Consider the following 25,352-nt stretch of genomic DNA (forward strand, 5'->3'; position numbering starts at 1 on the left):
GTACGTTTCCAGGCTTTTGTGGAAACAACTACAGTTTGGTCAGGTAGTTTTCCATTACCGTTTCGGAAGCATTTGTTTGACATTCGTCGTACACAAGTAGCATGTCTAACTTCTCGTCACTGGTGTTCATGTGTGCATGCAAGAAATGTTGGAGCACAAACGATCTGCTAATAAACAACACAGCTCCTGGTAGTTCCGCAGTGCAGACAAGTAAACAGTCGATAGGCTCGATACAGCGACGTAGTCTGGCGTGTGATGTTTACAACTCGTCTGCCGATTTCGGCTGACTTGCTTTGCAATTTTGGAATATTTGTAGGATTCTTTTGCGAAGTTTCAATCTCAAAAATTGCATCACGGTATTCGTCTTTTCAATCTCAAAAATTACATAATTGTATTAGTCTTTTCTAGCGCTTTCAAAAGCCGCTAAAAAAGTATCTCATTCCTTTTTAAAAAATCATATTTTCTTCAACATCTCGATCGATCTAAGAGTTAAGATTCTTTAATACATACAAAGTACGTGCCCCTTAGCGTACTATCAGCTGCCGAAAATCTCGCTTCCATGTGTAAAACCCTTCACGAAATAAAAGGTATGTTACGTCTTGCGTGACTGACCCTCTAAATGGCTAATTTACCATTCAAATTGTAATATTTACGTACTGAGGAAGCCAGTTTAGATGTAAGAGAGGGCTTGATGGCCGTAATCTGGCCAAGATAAACAAATAAATACATAAATAATTTTAGATCAACTCGGGAGGTCCTCCGTTGCCATAATAGTTACCACTTTTCTGTTACTCGCTTCCAAGACGACTGTGGTCTTAATCTATCTTGCACAAAAAATACCATTCCAATAGCTGAAGGGAATTTACTAATTACGTGTTGCATCGGTGTCTATCTTATTAGAGACGGAGCACATGTTCGGATTGTACGAAGGTAGGGAATATATACGTAGCCTTGTTTAAAGAACCACTCCTGCATTCCTCTTAGTTGACTGAGGGAAACTACGGAAAACTTAATTGGGATTTGAATCCTGCTCTTCTCGAAGTCGTGATTTAGCGTCTGTGCCACGTCGTTCAGCCATAAGGCTAGATGTGGAGTTTTGAGACAGTACGTGGAATTCGTGCTCTAGCATCGAGCAAGCTGTTGTGTGTGGAAGAGCTGGGACTCGGCGCGATTCCCGCAGCACTTAATCCCGGTTTCGTGCTGACATGCAGAACGACCTCGCGAAATCCCCAGTCTGCTCCGCACACGACGGTCTACTCAGCACTGTGGGAACAGCTTCTCCCAAAGTTTATCAAGTTGTTGTTGGTGGTCGTGGTTGTGGTGGCGGTGGTGCCGCATACTAAACACGTTAAATATAAATTACAATTACAAAGTACACTTTACACATCATAAATACAATTTACACATTTCCCTAAGATGTAAAAAATTAACCAATAGCTGTTAGTAAATATAGTAAGCGAAGTTCCTTTTTGAGCTATCACGGCATTTCACAGGACGCACAGTAGTTACGCTATATGACAACTTCATCAATCTCCCATTTAATATTTTTTTAAATTAACTGTTGACCTGTGAGCTATACAACTCTCTCTTGGTGTTTTAAGAATTTTTTGGAACCTCACAGCGTGAGGCGATATTTATTTTTAAAAATTATAATTCTCTTTGCTGATGTGAATACAGCCTAAATGCGAAGAAAATATGAATTATATTTCGGTTTGTTATCTCCTAACATTCGCACTCAGAACAATTTCGTAAGAAAGGAGCGGGAATAGTGCATACTAAAACAAAAATTATTATGTTGACACAATCACAATAACTAACCTACAACCGGGTATAGGTAAGTTAGCGGCTGTCTCCTTAAGTTTACTACACTAAATAAGTTTAAATGTAGAAAAACGTACAATCACGTTTAAACGCAAATGTTAAGCTGGTTGTGCGATAATTCTCGCACTTGTCAGCTTTTACAGTCTTCGGAATTGCGATGATATTTTTCCGAAAGTCAGACGTTATAGCGCCAGACTCATATATTCTACACACCAACGTGAATAGCCATTTTGATGCCACTTACCCTAATGGTTTTAGAAAGTCTTATGGAATCTTTGATTCCGGTTGCACCCTTAATGTTACCACCCTTGCTTTTAACGTCACCGAAAGTTTCTTTGAGTTTTCTATATGCTGAATTAGTCCTTCCAACAGTCATTTCTTTTTCAATTTCTTCACAATCTTGATGCAGCCATTTCGTCTTAGCCTTCCTGTTTATTTCATTCCTCAGCGACTAGTATCTGTGCATTCCTGAATTTCCCTGAACATTTTTGTACTTCCTTCTTTCGTCGATCAGCTGAAGTATATCTTCTGTCATCCATGGATTCTTTGCAGCTACCTTCTTGTATCTATGTGTTTCTTTCCAGCTTCTGTGATTGCCTTTTCGAGATGTCCATTCCTCAACTGTACTGCCTACTGGACTGTTCTTTATTGCTATATCTACATCCTTAGAGAACTTCAAATGTATCTCGTCATTCCTTACATCCTTGCTGACTAAACTCTTAAACTTCAGCCTACTTCTAGCCTAGTTCTATAAAAACGTTCTGTAAAACGTTATCAGAAAATGTGAAAATATATCAAATATATAAAAATTGGAAAATATGGGTGTAAACTCACGGATAAATATTTACCCTCCGAAGTGATCTAGCAGTCACTAATAACGATACGAGAAACTATATATGGCGTAGAGAAAATACACAAGACAAATCCTGAAATATAGGTCGACAAGATGCACTTCATAGAAATACATAGGAAAATTTGCTTACTGGGAGAGAGCATACAGCTATGAATAGCCAGCTGCAAAAACTTAGGAAGAGGTACTAGTTTCGAAAAGGCATATAAATGGCCTACGTGCTGATATGAATCACAACGACAAAAAAGGAATGTCATTTACTGCAACATTATAAGAAAGTCGTCAATATGCATCGGAATCAATCTTCATTGGAGGATTGTCACATCTGCGACGCCAGTAACTACGCACAGATCCACAAAAAAAATTAGCAGTAGCAGCAGTAACAAACCAGGTATTGACAATATAATGGATGATTCGCTCGTGACATATCTCCTTTCAGCTACCTCTAACGCTGTGCTTCTGTTTTTATCATGCCTCCGAATAATACCCTGTCTTTAGACGTATGGCTTACTACTCTGGAAGTTGGGGCCATCAGTATGAGACACTTCTGTTGTACCCACAATAATTCATTACAACGATATAAAGAGAATTTTGTTCGCTAAGGGTTTGCTGAGAACGTGAGATCTACTTCGGGTTTCGATATATTAAATACCGAAAATCTAAATTTCTGTGTGCATTCCCATTTCATATGGGTTGTAGTTCTTACTTTTTCCATCAGTTTGGCTCTAATCATTCAGCTGTCCTTTCTTCTAGTAAAAGTTTTCCACGTACACCATTTCTCATAGATTCTGCGGACAACCTCCTCATTTCTTACTTTGTCAGTTCCACAGTCCATGTTTCACTTCTGCACAATGTGGTCCTCCAGACAGACATTCTCAGAATGTTATTTATGAAATTAAAGCGTATATTTGACATGGTAGATTTTTGTATGTGCTAGTCTGATTCGTCTGTCTCAGAATAGCTTGCGTCTATCTTCATGTGTGAAAGCAGCCACTGGTTCTTATGAATCCAATTTCTCGCTCACAGTTCTGCAGTAGTATTTTTTCAGCAGGATATATGACTCTAAGCCACAAGTGAGAATAGGCACGAAGTATGTGCGGTACACAAGAAACTCATTTACCCATCCCTCATTGTCCCGGATTCACTTTTGTATTCTTTTTATTTTTTTCACGCGAAAATATGCGGTGTACAGTTGGTATGATACGATATATGTGCAGTTGTTATGTTGGCGAAGCAGATATTACAGAGATCGACAGTTCCACACTTCCAGCTACTATTATTACAGTCGGTGTGTACCTGATCTACACGGAGTTAAACAGCTGTCCTGTATTGTTCTTTTGTTCCTGTATTTCAGGGGAAGAAATAATGCCTCATGCGGAGGCAAGGGCAAAGGTGGAAAACTAATGGTTTACCTAGAACGTCAGCCGGAAACAACTCCTGCTGAACTATTAGTGAAACGTCTACGTGATCGTACAGTTCTTAGACGCCACTCGACTTCGAAACAGAAGAGTTTGCGCACTATTTCAGTCAATAAACGTGAGTGGACTTCCCTAACTATAGAGTTCAAGTGCCAAAAAAGTGTTTCTTGTTAATGCCAAAATAAAAGGGAATTATATTGTAGTACGTACGAGGGCTGTTTGGAAAGTAAGGTCCGATCGGACACGAAATGGAAAGCACACTGAGCGCGTAAAGATACCCAGAAAATAACGCTCCCCCCCCCCACCCCCCCCCCCCCCCCCCACCCCAAGCAGCCCACGTAACATAGCTGTCATACGTTTCCTTCGTCATGACAATTCTCTGCAGGGTCAATGGAGATCTTCCTGCACCGATTTCAGTGGGAAGTGTTTGAACATCAACAATACAGCCCCTTACTGGCTGCTCCTTAGTTTCATCTCTGGCCACGTCAACCGCTAGCTATATAAACAACATTTTGGCACGGACAACGAGCTGTGGACCAGCGTAGAGAACTGGTGGAAAGCTCTGGTATTGACGAGGGTATTGGGTAGTTGGTACAACGCTACGACAGATCTCTAAGTCGGAGTGGCGACTATGTAGGAAAGTAGCTGGAAAATGCAGCTAACTGTTGCAAATAAAAGATTTCTGATTTTTGCTTTGGTTTCCATTTTGCCACCGATCGGACCATACTGTCTGCCTAGTTCTCGTATTAGAGGTTTTCCATTTAGTACAAGATTTCTGTATTATACGGACGTTCAGTAATTCGGATTACATTCGTTTCCACCTGGTCTGGGTAAATGAGGTTCTTGTGTACATGGCTAATTTTGCTTTTTGTGACCTTTCCCAGTAACGATCACAATAATAAATAAAAATGTGGATACCCATAATTAATTTTTCTAACCCTGATCACAGTAATAAGTAAAAATGAGGATAGGCAACCGCTCATTTGTAACTGTTTATTGTGTGGTTCGGAGACACTCCTAGCCGGCCGCAGGGGCCAAGTGGTTCTAGGCGCTTCAGTCTGGAACCCCCGACCGCTACGGTCGCAGGTTAGAATCCTGCCTCGGGCATGGATGTGTGTGATGTCCTTAGGTTAGTTAGGTTTAAGTAGTTCTAAGTTCTAGAGGACTGATGACCTCAGTTGTTAAGTCCTATAGTGCTCAGATCCGTTTCAACCATTTGGAGACACTCCTAACAGCGCAGAGATATAATCAGATTTCGAGCACATGGTCACAGTGCTACATACCGTTTATGAGTGGTTGCTTAGGCTGGCAATTGTACTATGTGGTCTACAATTTTTGTTAGAATTGTCATTAATCTCATTTAGGCTGCAGCTCAATAGTTTCGTCTTCTTTACGCTCAGTCCACATTCTGTGCTCAATATTTGCATTCGGCAGGTGCTATAAATTCTTCCTCACTTTTGCAGAGGATAGCAATGTCATTAGCGGATATGCTTTCACACTGAGCATTAATTCTACAAATAGGTGCGTAGGACGTCAGGTGTTCGTAAGTGAAACGAACGCTGATCGCAGTGACCTGCTGAGTGTGGGCATCGAAAATAAGTCGGAGGAGAAAGAAGGTAAGTCATTGCGACTCACAAACCGCTAACATTAGCGTGGAGGGAGGGAGAGAGAGAGAGAGAGAGAGTTAGTGGTGGTGGTAGTGTTGACGCGCCTAGGTGCCGACATTGTCTGCGTAGGCGCCATCCTCGGCTTTTGTGGAGCCTTCTTTGTTGGATGCCTCTCGAAACTGAGCCCTCCAGGTAGCCACAAAGGACAAAGGCACAAGGGGGGACTGTTCCCGTACTGCCACGGCATCGTCACCAGCCATTCGTGCCCGCAGTAATGCCAGGAGTGTACGTAAACTGTCTAGTTAGTTCTGAATAGCGAACTACGTGCCGTCGTTTCTCTTGCAGGCAGGTACAAGCTACTGGAAAGCGTTAACCCTCAAGTTTATGCTTAGTTAATATGAATTGGCTGATGATTATAAAAGATGTAATCTTCAGGCTATAAGTGGCCCATCGTGACCATCCGACCGCCATGTTATCCTCAGATGAGGATAGGAGGGGCGTGTGGTCAGCGCACCGTCCTCCCGGTTGTTATGATGGTTTTATTTGATCGGAGCCGCTAGTATTCGGTCGAGTAGCTCCTCAATTGGCAATCACGAGGCTGAGTGCATCTCGAAAAATGGCAACAGTGCATGGCGGCCGGGTTGGTTACCCATCCAAGTGCCGACCACGTCCGACAGCGCTTAACATCGGTGATCTGACGGGAACCGGTGTATCCATTGCGGCAAGGCCGTTGCCTTGGACACCTACACCTCTTAGTGTACGTTAATTAGGGACTGTCCGCCCTTTGGCTTTATGACGACTTCACAACTCCTGTCGACACTTTCAGCGAGGTGTCTGAATGTTAGTGGAGGAATAACGGCCCATTCTTCCTTAAGAGCTGAAACCAGAGAAGGTAGTAATATTGGACACTGGGGTTTGGAAGGAAGTCGACGTTGCAACTCATCCTAAAAGTGTTCCATTGGGTTCCGGTAGGGAGTTTGGACAGACCGTCCATCTCAGTAATGTTATATTCATAAACCATTACCTGCTCTCCGGCTAAGTGCGTGGTCATGCTGATACAATCATCGTCTCCGAACAGTTCCTTTACTGTACGCAATGCTGTAAAGTGTACCCAGACCCTCTCGCATTTAACGTTTTCCTAAGCGCATTTAGGGGACCACGCCCTGACGACAATAAACACCCTCATACCTTAATGCCACGTCCTCTGTATTTCAGTATCGTCACTGCACATGATGGCAGGTACCATTTTCCAAGCATTTGCCAAACCCAAAGTCTTCCATCGGATTGCTACAGGATATGGTGTGATCCATCATTCCAGACCACTCGTTTCCAGTCATCCACTGTCCAGTGGCGTCTCTCTTTACACCGCCCCAGCTTAGCACTGAGTACAGAAATGCTACTATTGTGCCCCATTCTTCCTAACTCACGACTCCCAGTCATAGTGCTTGCTGCACTGCTGGTATCACTTTGGAATATTGGAGATTGGTGGCAAGTTCTATGGGACCAAACTGCTGAGGTCATCGGTCCCTAGGTTTACACACTACTTAATCTAACTTAAAATAACTTACGCTAAGGACAACACACACACACCCATGCCCAAGAGAGGACTCGAACCTCAGACAAAGAGAGCCGCGCGAACCGTGGCAAGGTGCCTAAGACCACACAGCTACCTCGCGCCGCACCTCTGTGGAACTCACTAGTTATTCCTTCCACTGTTTTCATGCGAATTTCTCAAAATCATCCTCTGCAATGCTGGACGGTCCCCGTCCTTCAGTACATAATGTCTGTTGGCCTTCTTTTAGCTCTGTTGCCGGCCGTGATGGCCGAGCGGTTCTAGGCGCTACAGCCTGGAACCGCGCGACCGCTGCGGTCGCAGGTTCGAATCCTGCCTCGGGCATGGATGTGTGTGATGTCCTTAGGTTAGTTAGGTTTAAGTAGTTCTAAGTTCTAGGGGACTGATGATCTCAGCAGTTAAGTCCCATAGTGCTCAGAGCCATTTGAACCATTTTTTTAGCTCTGTTTCTTCCTTTAGTCACATCATCAACAGTCGACCTGGGCAGCTTTGGAAGGGTTTTTATGCTTCTGGTGGATTTGTTACTCAGGTGACGTTCGAAGTCACTGACCCATCCGTTCCACTGTTACTACACTGGTGTCCAAAATTAAAGCAACAAACCGCTATATCCCCTCCTGTGTAATTCACGATATAATCATACAGACTGTCAACAGATGTCCTTACCATCGTATTTTGCACGGAAGGTGGCATTCTGGTCGACGGACAACCACACCACAATGACATCGTGACACCTATCAAACGAGGTAGTGTTTGCAAGATAGTCCCACATCCACAATCGCTGCGTACACAGTCACAGACGGAGGAGTATGGCACAATGAAGACGGCAACTAGGCTCTCTGCAGGGGAGGGCCATTGGAAGAATGGAAGCAGGACAGTTGCAAACTCATGTGGCCCGATGGCTTAACGTAAATCGTTCTGTTGTTTTTCGGATGTGGCGACAGTTTATGGAGACCGAAACTGTATACCGAAAACCAGGGAAGGAACGACCACGTATCACATCAGACACACACACACACACACACACACACACACACACACACAGAGAGAGAGAGAGAGAGAGAGAGAGAGAGAGAGAGAGAGAGAGAGCACCGTTATTTGGCTGTAAGGAATCGACTTTACCACCTTCGTACTGCACGGCAACTGGAATCTGACCCCGCAGCATTCACTGGACGTGTTGTATCGAGGCAAACTGCGTACAGAAGGCTTCGCTAGGGTGACCGTTATTGTCGGAGAATGGCTCTGAGGTCATCAGTCCCCTAGAACTTAGAACTACTTAAACCTAACTAACCTAAGGACGTCACACACATCCATGCCAGAGGCAGGATTCGAACCTGCGACTGTAGCGGTCGCGCGGTTCCAGACTGAAGCGCCTAGAACCGCTCGGCCACCAGCGGCCGGCTATTGTCGAAGACCTGCTGTATGTGTACCTCTGGCGCGTTTTTACAGAAGGGAACGTCTAAAGGGGAGTCGTCAGCAAGGCAGATGGACGGTCGAACAGTGGGCCGATGTTATTTTCACAGAGGATTCCTGTTTTGGTCTGGAGAGTGATTCGCAATGTATTCATCTCTGGAGGGAACGTGGAACACGATTAATGGGCCCAAACATTTTGGAAAGAGACTGATATCGAGGAGGAGTGGCAGGGATTATGTTGACCACTCGAAAACCTCTTCATGAAATTCTACGGGCGATTCAGAAAAGTTTATCTGCTGTCAGACATCGGGGAGAGATCTTGGGACGTCAAGTGCGGTTGTTGCGAGGCGCTTTTGGCCCAGGTTTCGTACTGATGGGCGATAATGCTCGACCTCATAGAGCACAGGTGGTTGACTGCTCACTCTCCCAGTTTGAATTCCATAGAGCGTATCTGGGATGCACTAGAGAGACGGGCTGCATCACGTCAGCATCCACGAACCACTCTCAAAGAGTTGTGAGCAGCTCTGCTGGAAGAATGGGCGTTATTGCCTCAACATCAGCTTGAGAGCAGGATTTGCAGCATGCCCCGTCTTTGCCAGGCCTATATTGTTGCCAGAAGTGGTCACACCCCACACTGAGCACATTAACCAGTGATCCGAATGTATGTGCAAATCCATTAAGTTGGAAAAAAACTAGGAACATTTTTGTCTGCCGTTATGCATATTGCAGTAGTGTGCGTTCTGTAGTCTTTACATTGTTTCTGCTGTACTATCAACTGTTTACACGGTTTTGTGGCAACATAAATGCAACCTTGCAAGATATCTATTTGTTGCTTTACTTCTGGACATCGTGTACGCCAACACTGACAAACAGTAATGCCCGCTCCTTTTATACTGGCGGGTTCGCCTCTCGTGACGACTATTGGAGGTTTTTCTGAGATTTCCCTGAAGCTCAAGTTATGTCCGTTTAGGGTGCGTCTCTGTACATTCTCTGCTATTCATCAAAAAGAGAGAGAATATATAAAAATGCGCTGCAGAGGGTCAAAGAGAGTGTGACGTTGCAAGAATTGTGAAGGTGCATTTTAGTGCATCAGACTCATCCGCAGATGGATCCACAATGTCTCCAAATTTGGTATCTTATACATGTATCTCTGTTGCTGCAACAGGCTAGGTGTAGTATTCAGAAGACCACATAATCGTCCACATCATCTAAGATCAATTTGACGGAACTACATTATCAGATTGGCAGTGCGTTTCATAGCGCCACGTAGTGGCAACAGAAATGATGAAAGGCAAATCTTCACTTCAGATGCCAAATACGTATTTCGTCTGAAATTGAGTAGATGATCTTGCACGTTTTAATAGCAATTTATAATGAATGATTGCTTGCTTAGCAATACATAATTTTTGTCACCAGTAGTAGTATGTAACATGTTCCCGCACTGGCCGCAACGTCGGTAAGGAGTTCTGTGGTTGTGCGTTCCAGTCTTCCATCAGCGCTGCTGACAGCTGCTGAATGGTCGATGGTATTTGTAGACGAGGTGAAAGGTGTCACACCAACTCATTCCCAGGCGGGAAAGGGTAGGCCAGTCCATTCGCCGACTGTTTTTTCCTTCCATGAGCTCATGGCCTCGCATCTTCGATGCTGTCGCGCATTTTCACACATAACATTGAAGTCACAGCCGAATGCACCCTTGAGGAGGCGTACTTGGGAAATTCAGTAGGCCCCAGCGACATTACGCCTGCGCACACCATAACACCTGGACCACCGACAATGTTTCTGTGTACATTACGTGGCCCCATCTCTCGCATTACGATGAAATGTCGAGCTTTGTCGGATAGAGTCGGTTTGGTGGCCCAGTGGTGGGGAGGTATAATGTTAGCTGGACGTACTGCCTCAAAAATATAGAACAAGATACGCTTGCCGGTCAACGCTATTATTGTGACGCTGTGCTCCCTCCCCATGAGTTCCTTTGCGGAGTTGCATTCGGACGTGACATCATTTTTATGCGTGACAGTGCGCGAACTCATCGAACAGCGAAGTGGAGGAGCTCTTGGAATGAGCCGATATTCGGTGAATGGACTGGCCTGCCCACTGCCCCGACGTAAATCTCTGGGGAGACGCACTACAGCACGTCCACATGCACCAACGATCATCCAGCGATTGTCAGCCGCACTGGTGGAGGAATGGAACGCCCTACCACAGGAACTCCTTTCCAGCCTCGTGGCTAGCAAGCGAGCACGGTGTAGATCACGCACTGCCGTCCGTCGTGACCACTCACCCTATTAAGAGCCACGTCCCGCATTTTCTCATGTGAATAGCAAAGACTTCAGTGCATTATTGCCTTTGAATAAAAATGCCTTTTCTGTTGGCATCCCTGCTTATTTCTTTCAGTTGCCTTCTGTATTATACTGGAGCAGTTCTTTCTGTGCATGGGCCTCGTTTCATCGAGCTAAGTTACTTGTCGGTGACGCATCGTGCCAAAATTACTTACGTCCTTCCGTTTTGCACACTGTTCTAACTTCTTTTGTGTTCTAGTGACATGTAACCAGGGAAGAAACAAAATTAAGAATTGTATTCGCATTCTGCGAATCTGGATTGACGTCAGAAACTAAAATCTGCGCCGGATTTGCTGCTTATCGCGGGCGGTCGCTTTAAAGAGTTCGGCTATCCGAGCACGCTTTCAGGACCGACCCAAACTTCCATACGTCACGGAGTCCACAGCCCGTACATACGCACATTTATTGATTCCTGTACAGGGATAGACAAATATTTTATCGCCTTTCTGGGCTCTCGGGGCGTGGATACATCTTTGGTGGTTACAATGTCTGCATTTGCACATTGCATGTCTGAAGGACATTGAAATGTAAAAATACAGACACTGTACAGATACAAACATTGCAACCATCAAAGAAGAAATGAAATACGACGATCTTTGGCAGGCACGTTCACACAGCTGCAGTTCCTCATCCAGTTTAAAGAGAGATCACTCGTATTGATCTAGGCGCAGAACGCATCCAGCGCACTAATAACACAGGCCAACGATGGAAAAACTTTTTTGCTAAAAATACCTTATTCTTATTTTTTTAGTGTGGGAAATCCAAATACGACACTTAAAAAACTGTATCATCCACCATTTCTTCACATTTTACCGTTAATTTTATTAAATTAAGCGATTTTTTAAAGAATTTAACAGCTTTTATATAGTTACAATAATTTAAAAAGGAGGTGTAATGAATGTAAATGACGTAGCACCGCTGAAAAACATTTGCTGGGTAAAAAAGGACGATTCTATTTTTGTGTTAACAGATGGTGTTTTGTTTACTGTCAACTTAACCTCATTTTCCCGTTTCCTGTACATGTGCTCAGTATAATGTCTAATCTTAGTTGTAAAAACTCTGCTGGCAGTTTTTGTTATATTTGTGGCGAATGTGTGATTAAAAAACACCAAAGAAACATTACAGACTTGGTGAAAAAGATTTATCTATCGTACTTTGGATCTAAACTTGGTGATCAAGATAAATTTTGAGGGCCACATAAGATATGTTATGTGTGTGTTGAAGGTATGAGAAAATGGTCCAAAAAGGAGAAAAAAACGTTTAGATATGCTGTTCCTATGAGATGGAGGGAGCCAAAAAATCATTCCGATGATTGCTACTCTTGCAGTGTTGATATTACTGGTCACAATTCGAAAAACAAGAAGGTAATTTGCTGCCCTAACCTTCCGTCCGCCATCCGACCAGTAGGACATGGTGTAGACCTGTCAGTTCCTGAACCACCAGAGGTCTCAAGTTCCATTTCAACAGAAGTGTTTTCTGATGTACTGGGTGATTTAGATGAACCAGATGAGACGAATTCCACTGTAATACAGAAAGTCTAGAGCCTGTATGCATCTATACCTGTTGCACATTCTGTACATATGAAAGAAAGCTATGAAAACCTAGAAATAGTGGTAAATAAAATAGGCTATTCTGCTCATGGTTGGATGATATGTGGCGATCTAAAAGTAACATGCATGCTCCTTAGTCAGCAAGGTGGCTTTACCAAATTTCCATATTTCTTGTGTGAATGGGACAGTAGCGCTAGGGATACACACTGGTGCAGAAAGAACAGGCCTGTGAGAGAGTTGGTTCAAATGGCTCTGAGTACTATGGGACTTAACTTCTGAGGTCATCAGTCCCCTAGAACTTAGAACTACGTAAACCTAACTAACCTAAGGACATCACACACATCCATGCCCGAGGTGTGAGAGAGTCTTTAAAGCCTGGTGAAAAGAACATTCTACGCCAAAACCTTGTAGATCCAAAAAACGTACTCCTACCAACTCTACATATAAAGTTAGGCCTAATGAAACAGTTTTTAAAGGCTTTGCCTAAAGATGGACGATGTTTTAAGTATCTCTGCCAGAAGTTTCCACACCTTTCAGAAGCTAAACTAAAAGAAGGCGTCTTTCTCGGACCTGACATTAGAAAATTGATGTTTGATGTTAACTTTGAATCCACAATGACCTTAAATGAGAAAGAAGCATGGGTATCATTCAAGCAAGTCGTTACAAAGTTCTTAGGACATGAAAAAGACACAGAATGTGTTTCTATTATAGTTACAATGTTAAAGAAGTTTAAAACTTTAGGATGTTTAATGAGCCTGAAAGTTCACCTTTTGAACAGTCACCTTGATTACTTCCCGGACAATATGGGAGATGTTAGTGAGGAGCAAGGAGAGCGTTTTCACCAGGACATTAAAGTGATGGAGAAACGCTACCAAGGCCGCTGTAACACCAACATGATGGGGGACTACTGTTGGTCACTTCACGGAGAAGTTCAGCAAGCGACTCATCGTAGAAAAAGCTACACAAGAAGCTTCAAAGAGAAAAGAGAAAGAAAATACAAACCAATTCCTACTGTCAAGTGAAACCTCTATTAACACATGTCACTGTTTTAAATAGCTTACTGTAAATACAAACCATGCTTATGTTGTAACAAAGCGTTTCAACTTCCCTGTTTACCATATAGCATAGGATTTTTGTACTATATAATAAAAAGAATATTGCTCGAAAACTATGGTTGATACAAAAAACCGAAGGCTAGATTTGGATTCAGCTCATAAAAATCTACGAAGTTCATCTATCAAAGTAAAAAAAGTTAAAAAAAAATTTTTTTTCGTTGACCTGTGTAATTTGTGCGACGTGAGCTCACCTGAAGATGTCAGGATGATGCGTAGGCGAAACACTGTGCATGACAAGTAACATCGATCGTCTGATATCCCAAGACATTGTCGAGTATTCAGTACGCTGGGAAAACGTAAAAAATCTCTTGGGTTCTAGGTCGAATATGTTGGTTCTACGGGTATCGGTTGAGTACATTGGGTAAATCTAGCCTGCTCGGACCCTGTGTCCTCAACTGGTGTACCGACGCGGCGAGGGCTCGCAGTGGCTACCGGGTGGCGCTTTTTTTATTGGAAGCTGGACACCTTCAGAGTTTCTAAGCCCTTCACGGGGCAATTTTCCGGAGCTAATTTAGGAGGCGTAGTGTGGAGCAGGTAGTCACTACCGACAGTCTGACTGCCAGACGATAGAGAATACACTGCGGATTGTTAAGTTTATACGTACAGCTCGTGACTAAGGCACCACAAAAATTAAAAAAGCGAAAAATGTCCAAAGACAAGGAGAAGTATGTTTGTGAAGCGAACCTCATTCGGTGGTTTGCTGGGGAACGGTGCCAACTCCCATATCTGTCCCGAGCTATTTTCGGAACAATGTACTATAACTTAGACTGAGATCAGTATATCTACAAAAGCTCCGTGAAACCTCGCCGTTATGTTTGCGTTTGGGTGCGTCAGAGATAAGACGTGAAGAAGCGTTATGAAAGTTTCAGAAAGAGTGTTACGGGAAGGTGTGGCTTTATCGTACAGCGCGACATAAACCTTACCAGCGTTAACTGTTTCGCAGAAGCTGTAAGAGACAAAAAGTTACCTGAACACTGGTGCTACAAAGCTAACAGGGCAGCAAAAATTAATAATTCGATGGACACTGATAATAGCGCGATTCATTCACCGAAATGCACACAAATTTAAGTAATACTGGTAAATATTATTTGAAAAAAAAAGCCTTAATTCATCGCCAAGTGCTGATAATACACTGTGCAGCCACATTAATGTGTCCATCTGTCGCCGGCCAGAGTGGCCGAGCGGTTCTAGGCGCTACAGTGTGGAACCGAGCGACCGCTACGGTCGCAGATTCGAATCCTGCCTCGGGCATGGATGTGTGAGATGTCCTTAGGTTAGTTAGGTTTAAGTAGTTCTAAGTTCTAGGGGACTGATGACCTCAGATGTTAAGTCCCATAGTGCTCAGAGCCATTTGAACCATTTTTGTCCACCTGTCGAACGCCTGAATAACTACCTTGTGCAGCGGGGACCGCTGCGAGACGTTCAGAAAGAGTGTCAGTGAGGTTCTGGAAGGTAGTAACAGGGATGTGGAGATATGCCCATTCCAGCGCCATGGCCAACAGTGCTAGGCTTCTCGCACGACTCGTACAGCCCGATCGAGGTAGTCCTACAGATTCTCGATTGAATCTAAATCCGTGGAGTTTGGTGACCAGGGGACTAAGGTAAATTCATCGTGGTGATCTTCGAACAACGTACGTACACAGTGAGCTGTGTGACGCATTCCATTGTCAAAATGGTTCAAATGGTTCTGAGCACTATGCGACTCAACTTCTGAGGTCATCAGTCGCCTAGAACTTAGAACTACTTAAACCTAACTAACCTAAGGACATCACACACATCCATGCCCGAGGCAGGATTCGAACCTGCGACCGTAGCAGTCCCGCGGTTCCGGACTGAAGCGCCTAGAACCGCAAGGCCACCGCGGCCGGCATTCCATTCTCCTGCTGGTAGATGCCATCGGGCCAAGGGAAAACAAAAAAACCATAACCACGGCGGACATGGTTTCCAGGGATAGATGAATACTTGTTCTGATCGACTGTGCCTTCCAGAATGACAGGATCTCACAGGGAACGCCATGAAAGCATTCCCCAGGCCGTAGCGCTCTGTGCTCCGACCTGGATCCTTCCGACGATTGTTGAAGGATGTTCCCTTTCAAACGTTTCAAGTCGTACACTCAAAAGCCCATCTGCCAGACGAGCATAAAACCTGATTCATCTGAGAAGGCCGCATGTCGCCACGAAGTGGACGTCCAAGTATGGTATTATCGTACAAATTCCAGCCTTCGTCGTCGGTGAACAACAATCAGCATGGGTACTTGAACATGACACCTGCTGCGGAAGCCCATGCGCAGCAACGTTCGCTGAACGGTTGTTGGTAGCCCCTTGGTTCATCTGGATGGTGAGTTGCTCAAGAATTGTACATCTACTCGTCCCCTTCGGAGATCATTTTTAATCTTTTGTATTTTTTTATTAGGCTTGCTATTATGCCTTTTGGATTTATTTGAGTTCGGTGGAAGGGAGGGGGGGAGGGGGGTGCACATCTCCGCAGCAGTCGTTCACCCCTGTCATCTATGGACTGTGGTGCACCACGGGTGCCTCGGTACCGGCTCTGGGTAGAGCCATTTAGACGGGCACGGTATACTTTAACCACGGCGGCACCGAAAGGTTTACAAACTTATCCTCTCCGGAAATGATCAGGTCAATGTTAATGCTTTTTTGGACATCAGACAAATTGCTCCGTTTTCGCATTACATCAACGGCTACATTGTTTTTCCGCCCCCCCCCCTGCCCCACCCCTCCACTGATAGTAGTGCCACCTTCCGTCTGTGAGTGGTTATTACTCGTTGACATCGAACATAGGCGGTGGTCACATTAATGTGACTGAACTGTGTAAGTACTTCTTTATTACGACCGGTTTCATTTCTTGAGACGACTACCAGGTATCATAACAATTTTAATTTTTAAATGAATACACCACCATTTGACTGTATTATTGTTTATTTAATAACAACCAAGGTTTCGGCCTTTTATGCCATTTTCAGATGATTGAGTTTACGACATTAACATATCTTGCACAACATCGAGAACTATATGTTAATGCCATAAATTCACTCACTTGAATGTGGCATAAAAGGCCCAAACCTGGGTCGTAATTAAATAAACAACAATACAGTCAAATAGCAGTGCGTTCATTTAAAACTTATTGTACGACTATGCTGTTATAAGAATTTTAAATCAGCTTACTCGGCGATATAAAACCTATTGTCAATGTAATACACTCGTATTTTACTGCTTGACAACTAATGGACGTCATTGGTTTTATATCGCCACGTAAGCAGTTTTAAATATCTTATGAAACCTGATAATACTCTAAGGCTGAAACTGCTCCTAATATAGAAGTATTTACTATCAACTCTTGGTGGTGAACAATGACGTCTTTTTATTTTTCTTACTATCGGTTATCAAAATACGTGACATAAATGGTCATATCTTCTGTCTGCATTGCTGTGGGAACTTAAATTTCGTACACCGCCAAGAGAACGTAGACTTTAGAATGTGACACAAATTTCAACCTGATACCTTCACCCGTTCTTGAGAAAAAGAGTTCTTAGCAGTTGGACATACAGACATACGAACAAGATAGTGATTATATAAGGACACCGCTTTTATCGATTGAGGTATGGAACCATAATAACTAAGTCTGGGTTTCAACGACGGACTTTGAGGGACGTAATACGACATACTCACACAGAACCACTTCGCCCTCCCCCCGTCCTTTACCCCCCCCCCCCCCCCCCCCCCCCCTCAAGCAGAAGAAAGACGAAGAACAAAAAGAGCAACGAGGAAAAGACATCATGTTAAGACATGTTGTGTTAAGACATCAATGTCGATGGTACTAGAGGGAGCTGCAGAGCGTAAAACGTGTAGAGGAAGACAGAGATCGGAATACATACAGCAAATAACTGAGGACGTAGGGTGCAAGTGCTACTCTGAGATGAAGAGGCTGGCCCAGTAGCGGAATTCGTGGCGGGCCACATCAGAACAATCAGAAACCAGCAACTTCGCACATTAAAGTGGTGTCTGTACGTGAAAAAGTTACTGGTATGTTGACAGTTACTTTTAATACCGAAAAAACGTGCATTTCGAATTATTCTATTACTATCGTCTTTTACTTGGCAGAATGGAAAGAAAAAGAAACAGTGATGAAGTGCAACTACTCAGCATGTAGATAAAGAGGGCCAATGCCGCGGCTGAAAGTGTTAAAAGAGGTAAGTATGAGTAATTGTTAATCAGTTAGTGCGAAAATCGTTCTTAATAGTGCTTCACAGCTGACAAGTAATGAATGAAAATCATAATCTACAGACACATCGACAGCTGCTACGTGACGTGCTCTTATTTTACAACCAGTTTCGAACTTTCATGCCATTTTCAGGCACAAAAACAGCACCACATTGTACACATGCTCATGTACACTTGTTCATGTTTATAGAGACAGTCTGTGTCAACAAAATTCTTAAATTCCCTTTTTATGGGATGACGCAGACCACCCGAAATAAACTGGCATTTGGTGTGGAGTGGTTTATGGGAGATAATGTACAAAGTACAAAATCGTCCTCTCCTCTTTCGTAGAGTGAAATTTCCTTCTTCGCAAATCTGAAAATCCGCATTAGGCTTCCAGCATAAAAGGTTTCACATGGAAAGTGCAAGCAATATTTGGTGGAAAAATGCGTAATCTTTGTAACACCATCACCATCGCCTATTTCAAAACAAATAGAACGTACGTACAGGTTAGTAAGCCAACAAAGGTTTATAGACGATAGTAGTACAGCCGCTGTGAATGGATACTATCATATAAACAAAGGCTCTCCGCATAGTTTCCGACATGTATACAGAGAAATCATTCTATCCTTGAAATGATACATAATACAGAATGTGTTCCGTGTGCATTGGATTCTTGTGAGACAAATTCAATCACGGCGTGTCGCACAAGAAATGTGTGCCAACGTCTAGAGGTGGGTTTAGATGCGAAACTATTTACGGATAAGGAAATGCCCATTCAACGAAATTTACCCTGGAGCAGTGCTTTGCTCCTGGTTGTAAATCTAAACAGCTGCGAAGTTTCAGCCTATCAAGATTATAATTACGATCAGTAGCTCCCTTACGAGTTGATTATACTCTGTCAATCACCGATGATGCTTGAACAACTTATTTTGGGACAACATTGGTCACTCCCTAGCCTATTCCATTTGTGTACGGATCAGTTCATGAGGTATACAATGAAGATAGTAGAATTGTTGCACAGACGTCCCTGAATATGAGCTCCACAATTTTCACAAGCAGGGTTTGACCAGAACAACGCCCTCTTCCAGTAATTCCGAGTTATATTCGCTGTGGATCTCCGATACTCGTTCGTATGGGCTACCCCAACCTGCCACGGTCCTGCGCGTCTCTGAATTCTCTAGACGAAATGGCTGCAAACACTGCAGCAATACTCCAGGACCATATGAGTGTGTATTAAGCAGTATTCTTAATAGGTGCACTTCTCAATATCACAACTATCCCCAACGAATCTTGAGATTTCCTCTTGCCTCCCCTACTACAGATATCACGTGTTATATTTCGTAACGGTTTGTAGTATCAGCGCTAGATTTGTAAACTAGATGACAGGCTACAAAATGTTATTACTAATTATGTAATCAGAAACTATAGGGTTTCCTCTCTAGCTTACCGACATTACTTTGCATTCACCTTCGTTAAAAGGTAAAGACGGATTTTATACGTACTTCTTCGTTCCGTACGTACTAATCGTTGCGGCGCTGTTAGGTAGGTTTCAGATCGATTGTTCTATTTTCTTTTCATTATTATTGAAAATGAAATTCCTCCAGCTGTATTTAAGATTTCATATTTATTTGGCTACTAGTTTCGACGTTGCGTCAACGTCATCTTCAGGCCCGTACACTTTGATGATATCAATTGTGTGTGGCTGAGTACTAGAAGTCCGCGGTGAGACCAATACGTGCTCCACGTGGATGGCGGGCAGTAACTAGTGTGAAATTTAAACCAGTGGATCAAAGAAGCCACACACAATTGATATCATCAAAGTGTACGGGCCTGAAGATGACGTTGACGCAACGTCGAAACTAGTAGCCAAATAAATATGAAATCTTAAATACAGCTGGAAGAGTTTCATTTTCAATAACAAAATTGTACGAGCTGATGTCCCACCATCATCTAATTTAAATATGGATGTACGAAGACTGTTCTGTTTTCAGTGCCCGCTGTAGGCGAGCTTTGATGTATTTCGAGAAATAAGTAATTTGTGATTATACAGGATTCATAGGACTCCAGTCAACATACTTTCTGTTACGTTCAGGAGGTGGGCCTTCGTTCTGACCGAAATCGCTTGTGTCACTAAAAGTTCAAGCTCAGTTGTACAAATATAAATCATGCAGTTCTTGACGAGTTTTGTCCACGATTAATCATGAAATTCTTGAGGTGGTCTCTCCATAATTATTCGTGAAGTTCTTGACGTTTTTGTCCACGACTAACATTTACATATTGGTGTTCCGTAACTATAAAAATTCACTGCAATGCTACCGTAGCTGAACTCAGCAAATAAAGAGGAGATACTTGGTAAATCGTTCCAAATTTCTTCATAATTTTCTAAAAAGCACGCCTCCCTATGGACAACTTCATAGTTAGCCAACAATATGAGAGTGCTGCCGATCCAGTCTAGCAATTTATTCATGAATTTGGAAACAGCAACGATTCGATTTCACCGTATCAATGTCTATTTTGTTGATTTTGAACATTCGCCACCCACAACGGCTTACCTGAGTTCTACGACTCAAACATTATTTAAGTGAATCGCATATTTGAGACCATGTCCGTATGTTCCAGTTTTTCTTTTACGCGCTAATAGAGCGCTCTCGGATTAGAAGAGGTTCATTGCGACGAAGTGGATAACAAACAGGTGGGCGCGCTGTGGATTCGTCTGGCATCTCCTGGCTGGGTAGTGTTTCATCAGCGTCGCTCGTAGCGCTGATGAACGCATTTTGAATAACTGCCGGCGAACTACGTTCGTGATGCAGATACCTCTATATTTAGCTGATGCCAACAGACCGCTTGTAGCCTCTCGAACGAAAATCCATCAGTGAGGGAGAGTATGTGTGTGCCTATATTGTAGTCCATTTTTTCATTACATGAAGTGTGACGCAGCAGAGAAGTGGCAGGGACCAATGTTTTTTCAGAATGCTGTTTACAATGCTGATTTCGAAATACTTTATTAGCTTTCGAGTGGCGACTGCTTTGCGCTGTCTCTCGCTCACATTTACTTGTCAGTCTCGTACACATTCATCAACTGTAGCTGAATTAGCTGTCAATAATAAAGTTTCCCTTCTCATCCACCTGTCGTCTTTCATCAGCCTATCCGAAATGGCTGAACACCAATAAAGGAGCAGCCTGACTGTTTCATACGTAGAAGGGGGGCCCCGAGTTAGGAAAGGAGAGACGGCGCTTCTCTGCAATGACAACGAGAGCCTAGGTCAAGTGCTAGTTGTCTCCCAGATCGTATCTCTGACTATTCCAAGAGCGTTGTCCGTACATGCGCGAGACTAACGTGTTCCTGTCGATGGCAGAGCAGTTTTTCGGGTTTGTCTCTCACACGATTGTGGAAAGTTTCGGACAAAATTTGACCTGACATGTTAAGATACGTACACGTGACGAAACCCGTGTCATAATCCAAGGACTCGTTAGGATTTCATACTGCTGTATCTGATTTTGAATAGAAGGCAGTTATTTCGGGAATACACTGTGTAGTTTCCAATTAACTAATGCATTCTAACAACTCTGGTTGATTCTCTGCTGGTTATTAAAATATATGAATTAGCTAATGTACCATATGTCTTGGTTTTTTCAGCCTTTCCCCACAGAAAAGACTTATGGGGAACGATTTTCGTCTCCAGGACTTCTCTTAAACTAGATTTTTTCCGCATGATTGTATTACTGATACAAATTTATAAAGGCAGGTAAATGACATATCCAAAACGAAGCACGGCAGCTGCGATAGTGTTGTCGGCGAACTACAGAAATTTCAGAACATTATGAGATACGCCCAGAATTGGGAAACCGTCTACACAGCATTTAAGTGATTTTCCTCACGATTACTGACAACGTGCGTCTCATTGGCTCTAGTGGCTGTGAACAACTGTTGCCAGGACGACTTATCGCCTATAGAAAATGTCTGCATATGGGCAATAGAATGACACGAAATAGGAAAGAAACCAGACTGGTATTTTACGGTAATATTTAATTAGATTTCCTTAATCAACTGCGATAAATCCTTCGAAGTATACAAGCCACGAAAGTGCGCGACAGTTTTCGTACGCAAAAGACGATGCTGTCGCCTGTCTCTGAACGATTCGCAACATGACAGAGGTTATCGCTTCTAATCATGCGCCTCCAACACTTTTCGTTGTGGCCTCAACAGCATATATAATCAACCGTATTAGGAAAGAGTAAGAAACATATGGAATTACTTTTACTTACCTGGAAACGGTTACGTGGTATTTTATTTAAAATACAGTCAAAACCTGCAACAGTTTCAAGTTAATCGCGTCATCCTGAGTCGTATGATTTGTAAATGATACTGTCCATATGTTCAACAGTCGTTATTCGATTGACAACCATACGTGCAGTACTGGTCGTTAGAATGGATATATTCTTCTTTATATGTATGAATGGATCTTCCAGCTTATTAACAGTGTTGTATAAAATATTTTGTAAACATATGTAACGCATAAAACACGAAGATCCACTCGGCGGTGAAGACGGTCGAAATTATGGAGAGACGAATCATTGGGCTAGTACAATGTCCATGAAAGGCTGATAACAGATTTTCAGACTTCATTAGGCACAAAATTGCCTTCTTCATTTGTCAAAAAAATGTCTCACTCATGATTACCTGGAATGTAAGCCTTTCACATTAGAAGAAACAGCTGCTGTTGTAACACAGATATCTGAAAGGACATTCCCAGTTTCACGACACTATTTGGAGTGTTTTACTTGCATCATCAGGTGAACACAGACGTAAATGACGTTACACTCTCAGTTTTATAGGCAACATGTGGGAATGCAAGGAGGAAAGGAATCGTTACACTATGTGAAGTCGAAAATTTGAACCCATGTGATGAATCGTCGTAAACAAAGTTCACTTTCTGACCGGCATCTCACTGGAATATCCCAAAGAACACCTTTTTCAATAAAATATCTCCAAAAACCTCTCATTGTGATCTCGACGGTTTAAACCTGTCCGGCTACGAACGGACGAGAAACATATGGTACACGTAAAACATTATGAGTAGTTACTTGGTTCAGAGGTTAGGAAGATACCATTCAGATGTAGGTAATTAGGTAAGAGCAACGGTTGCGAAAGGTGTTTCAGAAGGGTTTGGGCTGACAGTTCCTTCCATTTGTCAAACAGATTTTAACAACAGTTATTTAGAATATGAAGATTTTAATTTATATGTAACTGTAAATGTTAAGATCAGCTGAATTGTATGAATATGTTTAACTAGACTTTTTTCACTTGCATTACGATGCACGATGCTTCCATCACTGCTGTCGGGTGCTTTCAGTTGTAAATGCTGTTATTATTCACTTTTCTGTGAGCAATCGATGACACTGTCCAGAATGGAAAACGAAGACAAAATTATTTTATTATTTTAAAATGAAAATTTACAACAGTACACTAATTTTAATTGAACCCATATGATGAATTTTCGTCAAAAGAAGGTCACCTTCTTGTCGACATCACAGTGGAGTATGCCAGAAAACATCACTTTTATAAGATGCCTCCAAGGTACTTTCGTAGTGAGTTGGACGCTGTAAACCTGTCCGATTACGAAGGGACGAGAAACATATGGTACAAGTAGAACACTGAGAGTAGCTACTCGGTTAAAAGGGTTGGGAGAAATCATTCAGAAGTAAGTCATAACGTTCGTATAAGGCGTTTCAGTCACGGTTGGTCTCAGAATATAGAAATTTTAGTCTGTTAAGAATATCAGTTGAGTTGTACTAGCATGTTTAACCAGTCAATTTTTTTTCCAGTTTCCACTACGAGTTACTGAGTATTTACCACCATTGTCAGGTGGATTAAGTGTTGTAGACGGCGTTGTTGTGAACTGTTTTGTGAGCAGCCTGTGACATTATACGGAGTGGAAAGCGAACACAATATCATTATAATATGTGATTAACATTTATCGAAAGATAAATAATACTCTGAAACATATCAAGGAAGTGCAAAATTGAGAGAAGCTGCAATGACTAGCACGCAGGTGAGTGCCCAGAAGACAGGGGAGAGAGGAAGGAGACAGCGGCGTGGACTTACGGGAGGAGACGCGCGCCCTCCAGGGGCACGGGCAGCGTCGCAGCAGGAAGGCGCGCGCGGCCTGCATCACAGCTCGGCACCGGCTCCCACTACACAGACGTCAGCCCGTCGCGACCGGCTCCATGCCGCGCACTGCGCAGCGCGGCTTCTGCCTACTTGTTGGAGCCGCTGCCCGCCGCCTTCGCGCATGCGCACCTGGCGCGCACCGCATGACGTCACGAGGTATCGAGCGTGCCCCGCGGCCCGGCCGGTGAGCACCAATACGCGTGCGCCCCGACTGACAGCGGCGCCCAACACCTAGAGGGGGTGGGGCGGGCCAAATTGCTTTCACTTCGTATTACCTCCGAAGCTCGGGCACCGATATTAGGACGTCGCTGACTCGAATTTGGACGGTCACCCCGATTATTCCGGCAGACTAGTAAACACCATTTCAGTGTTTAGTGCTTTCAACATATGTTTAATGACTTCACTCGACAAACGGAGACATCGCAAAATCCCTCTGTATGAAAGGAAAATTTTTATGGAAATATTTCGTTACGTTAAAACATATTTAAAGCTATTGTTGTTGTGGTCTTCAGTCCAGAGACTGGTTTGATGCAGCTCTTCATGCTACTCTATCTTGTGTAAGCTTCTTCATCTCCGAGTAACTACTGCAACCTACATCCTTCTGAATATGCTTTTTGTATTTAAAACTAAATCTATGAAAACTGGTTTTTACTTCTAATGAAATACGTGTTAGGGTACGAAAAATGTTATGGTAATTTCACCACAAGAACTCAAAAGGAAGGGTTAACAAAGACTATGGACTCCAGCTAACAGACCCTTTTTGGTCAGAAGTACATTCGGAAAAGACCGCGCTTCTATGGCCGTAACTGGCGGGGCAAGTACACAAGATGTTATAATTTCTGAACAGCATAAAAATTCGGTTAAATAAAAACAAAAAAATCTGTGCTGACCATACAGTCTACCCGAGCGAAGCAGCAGCCGCTAAGTTAGTTATACAGGGAGAAATGGAAAGTGGTGCTGATGTGCGGTTTTTACGGAATGGATTGGAACTCAGGGGGTTCGTATTGTTAGCCAATCAACAGATTGTAATAATACTTAGAAACTTGAAAAGAACAATACCTTTTGAGATTAACAAACTAAAAGTAAGGTGTATTAGAATGTTAGTGATGTTTGTTTCAGGCTTCTAGTGCGAGTCGTTTACGAGGTATCGTATTTTGAAAAGCTCCCATACCGACACTTGGACAATACCTGTGCCAGCACGCACTAAAAAACAACACAATTGCATACTTTAGTTATGTGGGTTCAACCAGTAACGAGACACTTGATCATCTCAGGTT

At 43.1% G+C, this 25,352-nt stretch overlaps 1 protein-coding gene across 1 annotated transcript in view; it reads right to left on the reverse strand.

The window, feature by feature from the left end:
* The window catches only part of LOC124606775 (probable phospholipid-transporting ATPase IA), a 642,579-nt gene extending 618,449 nt beyond the window's left edge, over window positions 1-24,130 (reverse strand). Inside the window, exon 1 of the mRNA XM_047138832.1 lies at window positions 24,010-24,130. Coding sequence (XP_046994788.1) covers window positions 24,010-24,076 — 67 coding nt within the window. The 5' untranslated portion in view covers window positions 24,077-24,130. The remainder of the gene's footprint in view (window positions 1-24,009) is intronic.
* Window positions 24,131-25,352: the final 1,222 nt, after the last annotated feature.

The sequence above is a fragment of the Schistocerca americana genome, chromosome 3 (assembly GCF_021461395.2).
Source record: "Schistocerca americana isolate TAMUIC-IGC-003095 chromosome 3, iqSchAmer2.1, whole genome shotgun sequence".
Taxonomy (NCBI): Eukaryota; Metazoa; Arthropoda; class Insecta; order Orthoptera; family Acrididae; genus Schistocerca; species Schistocerca americana.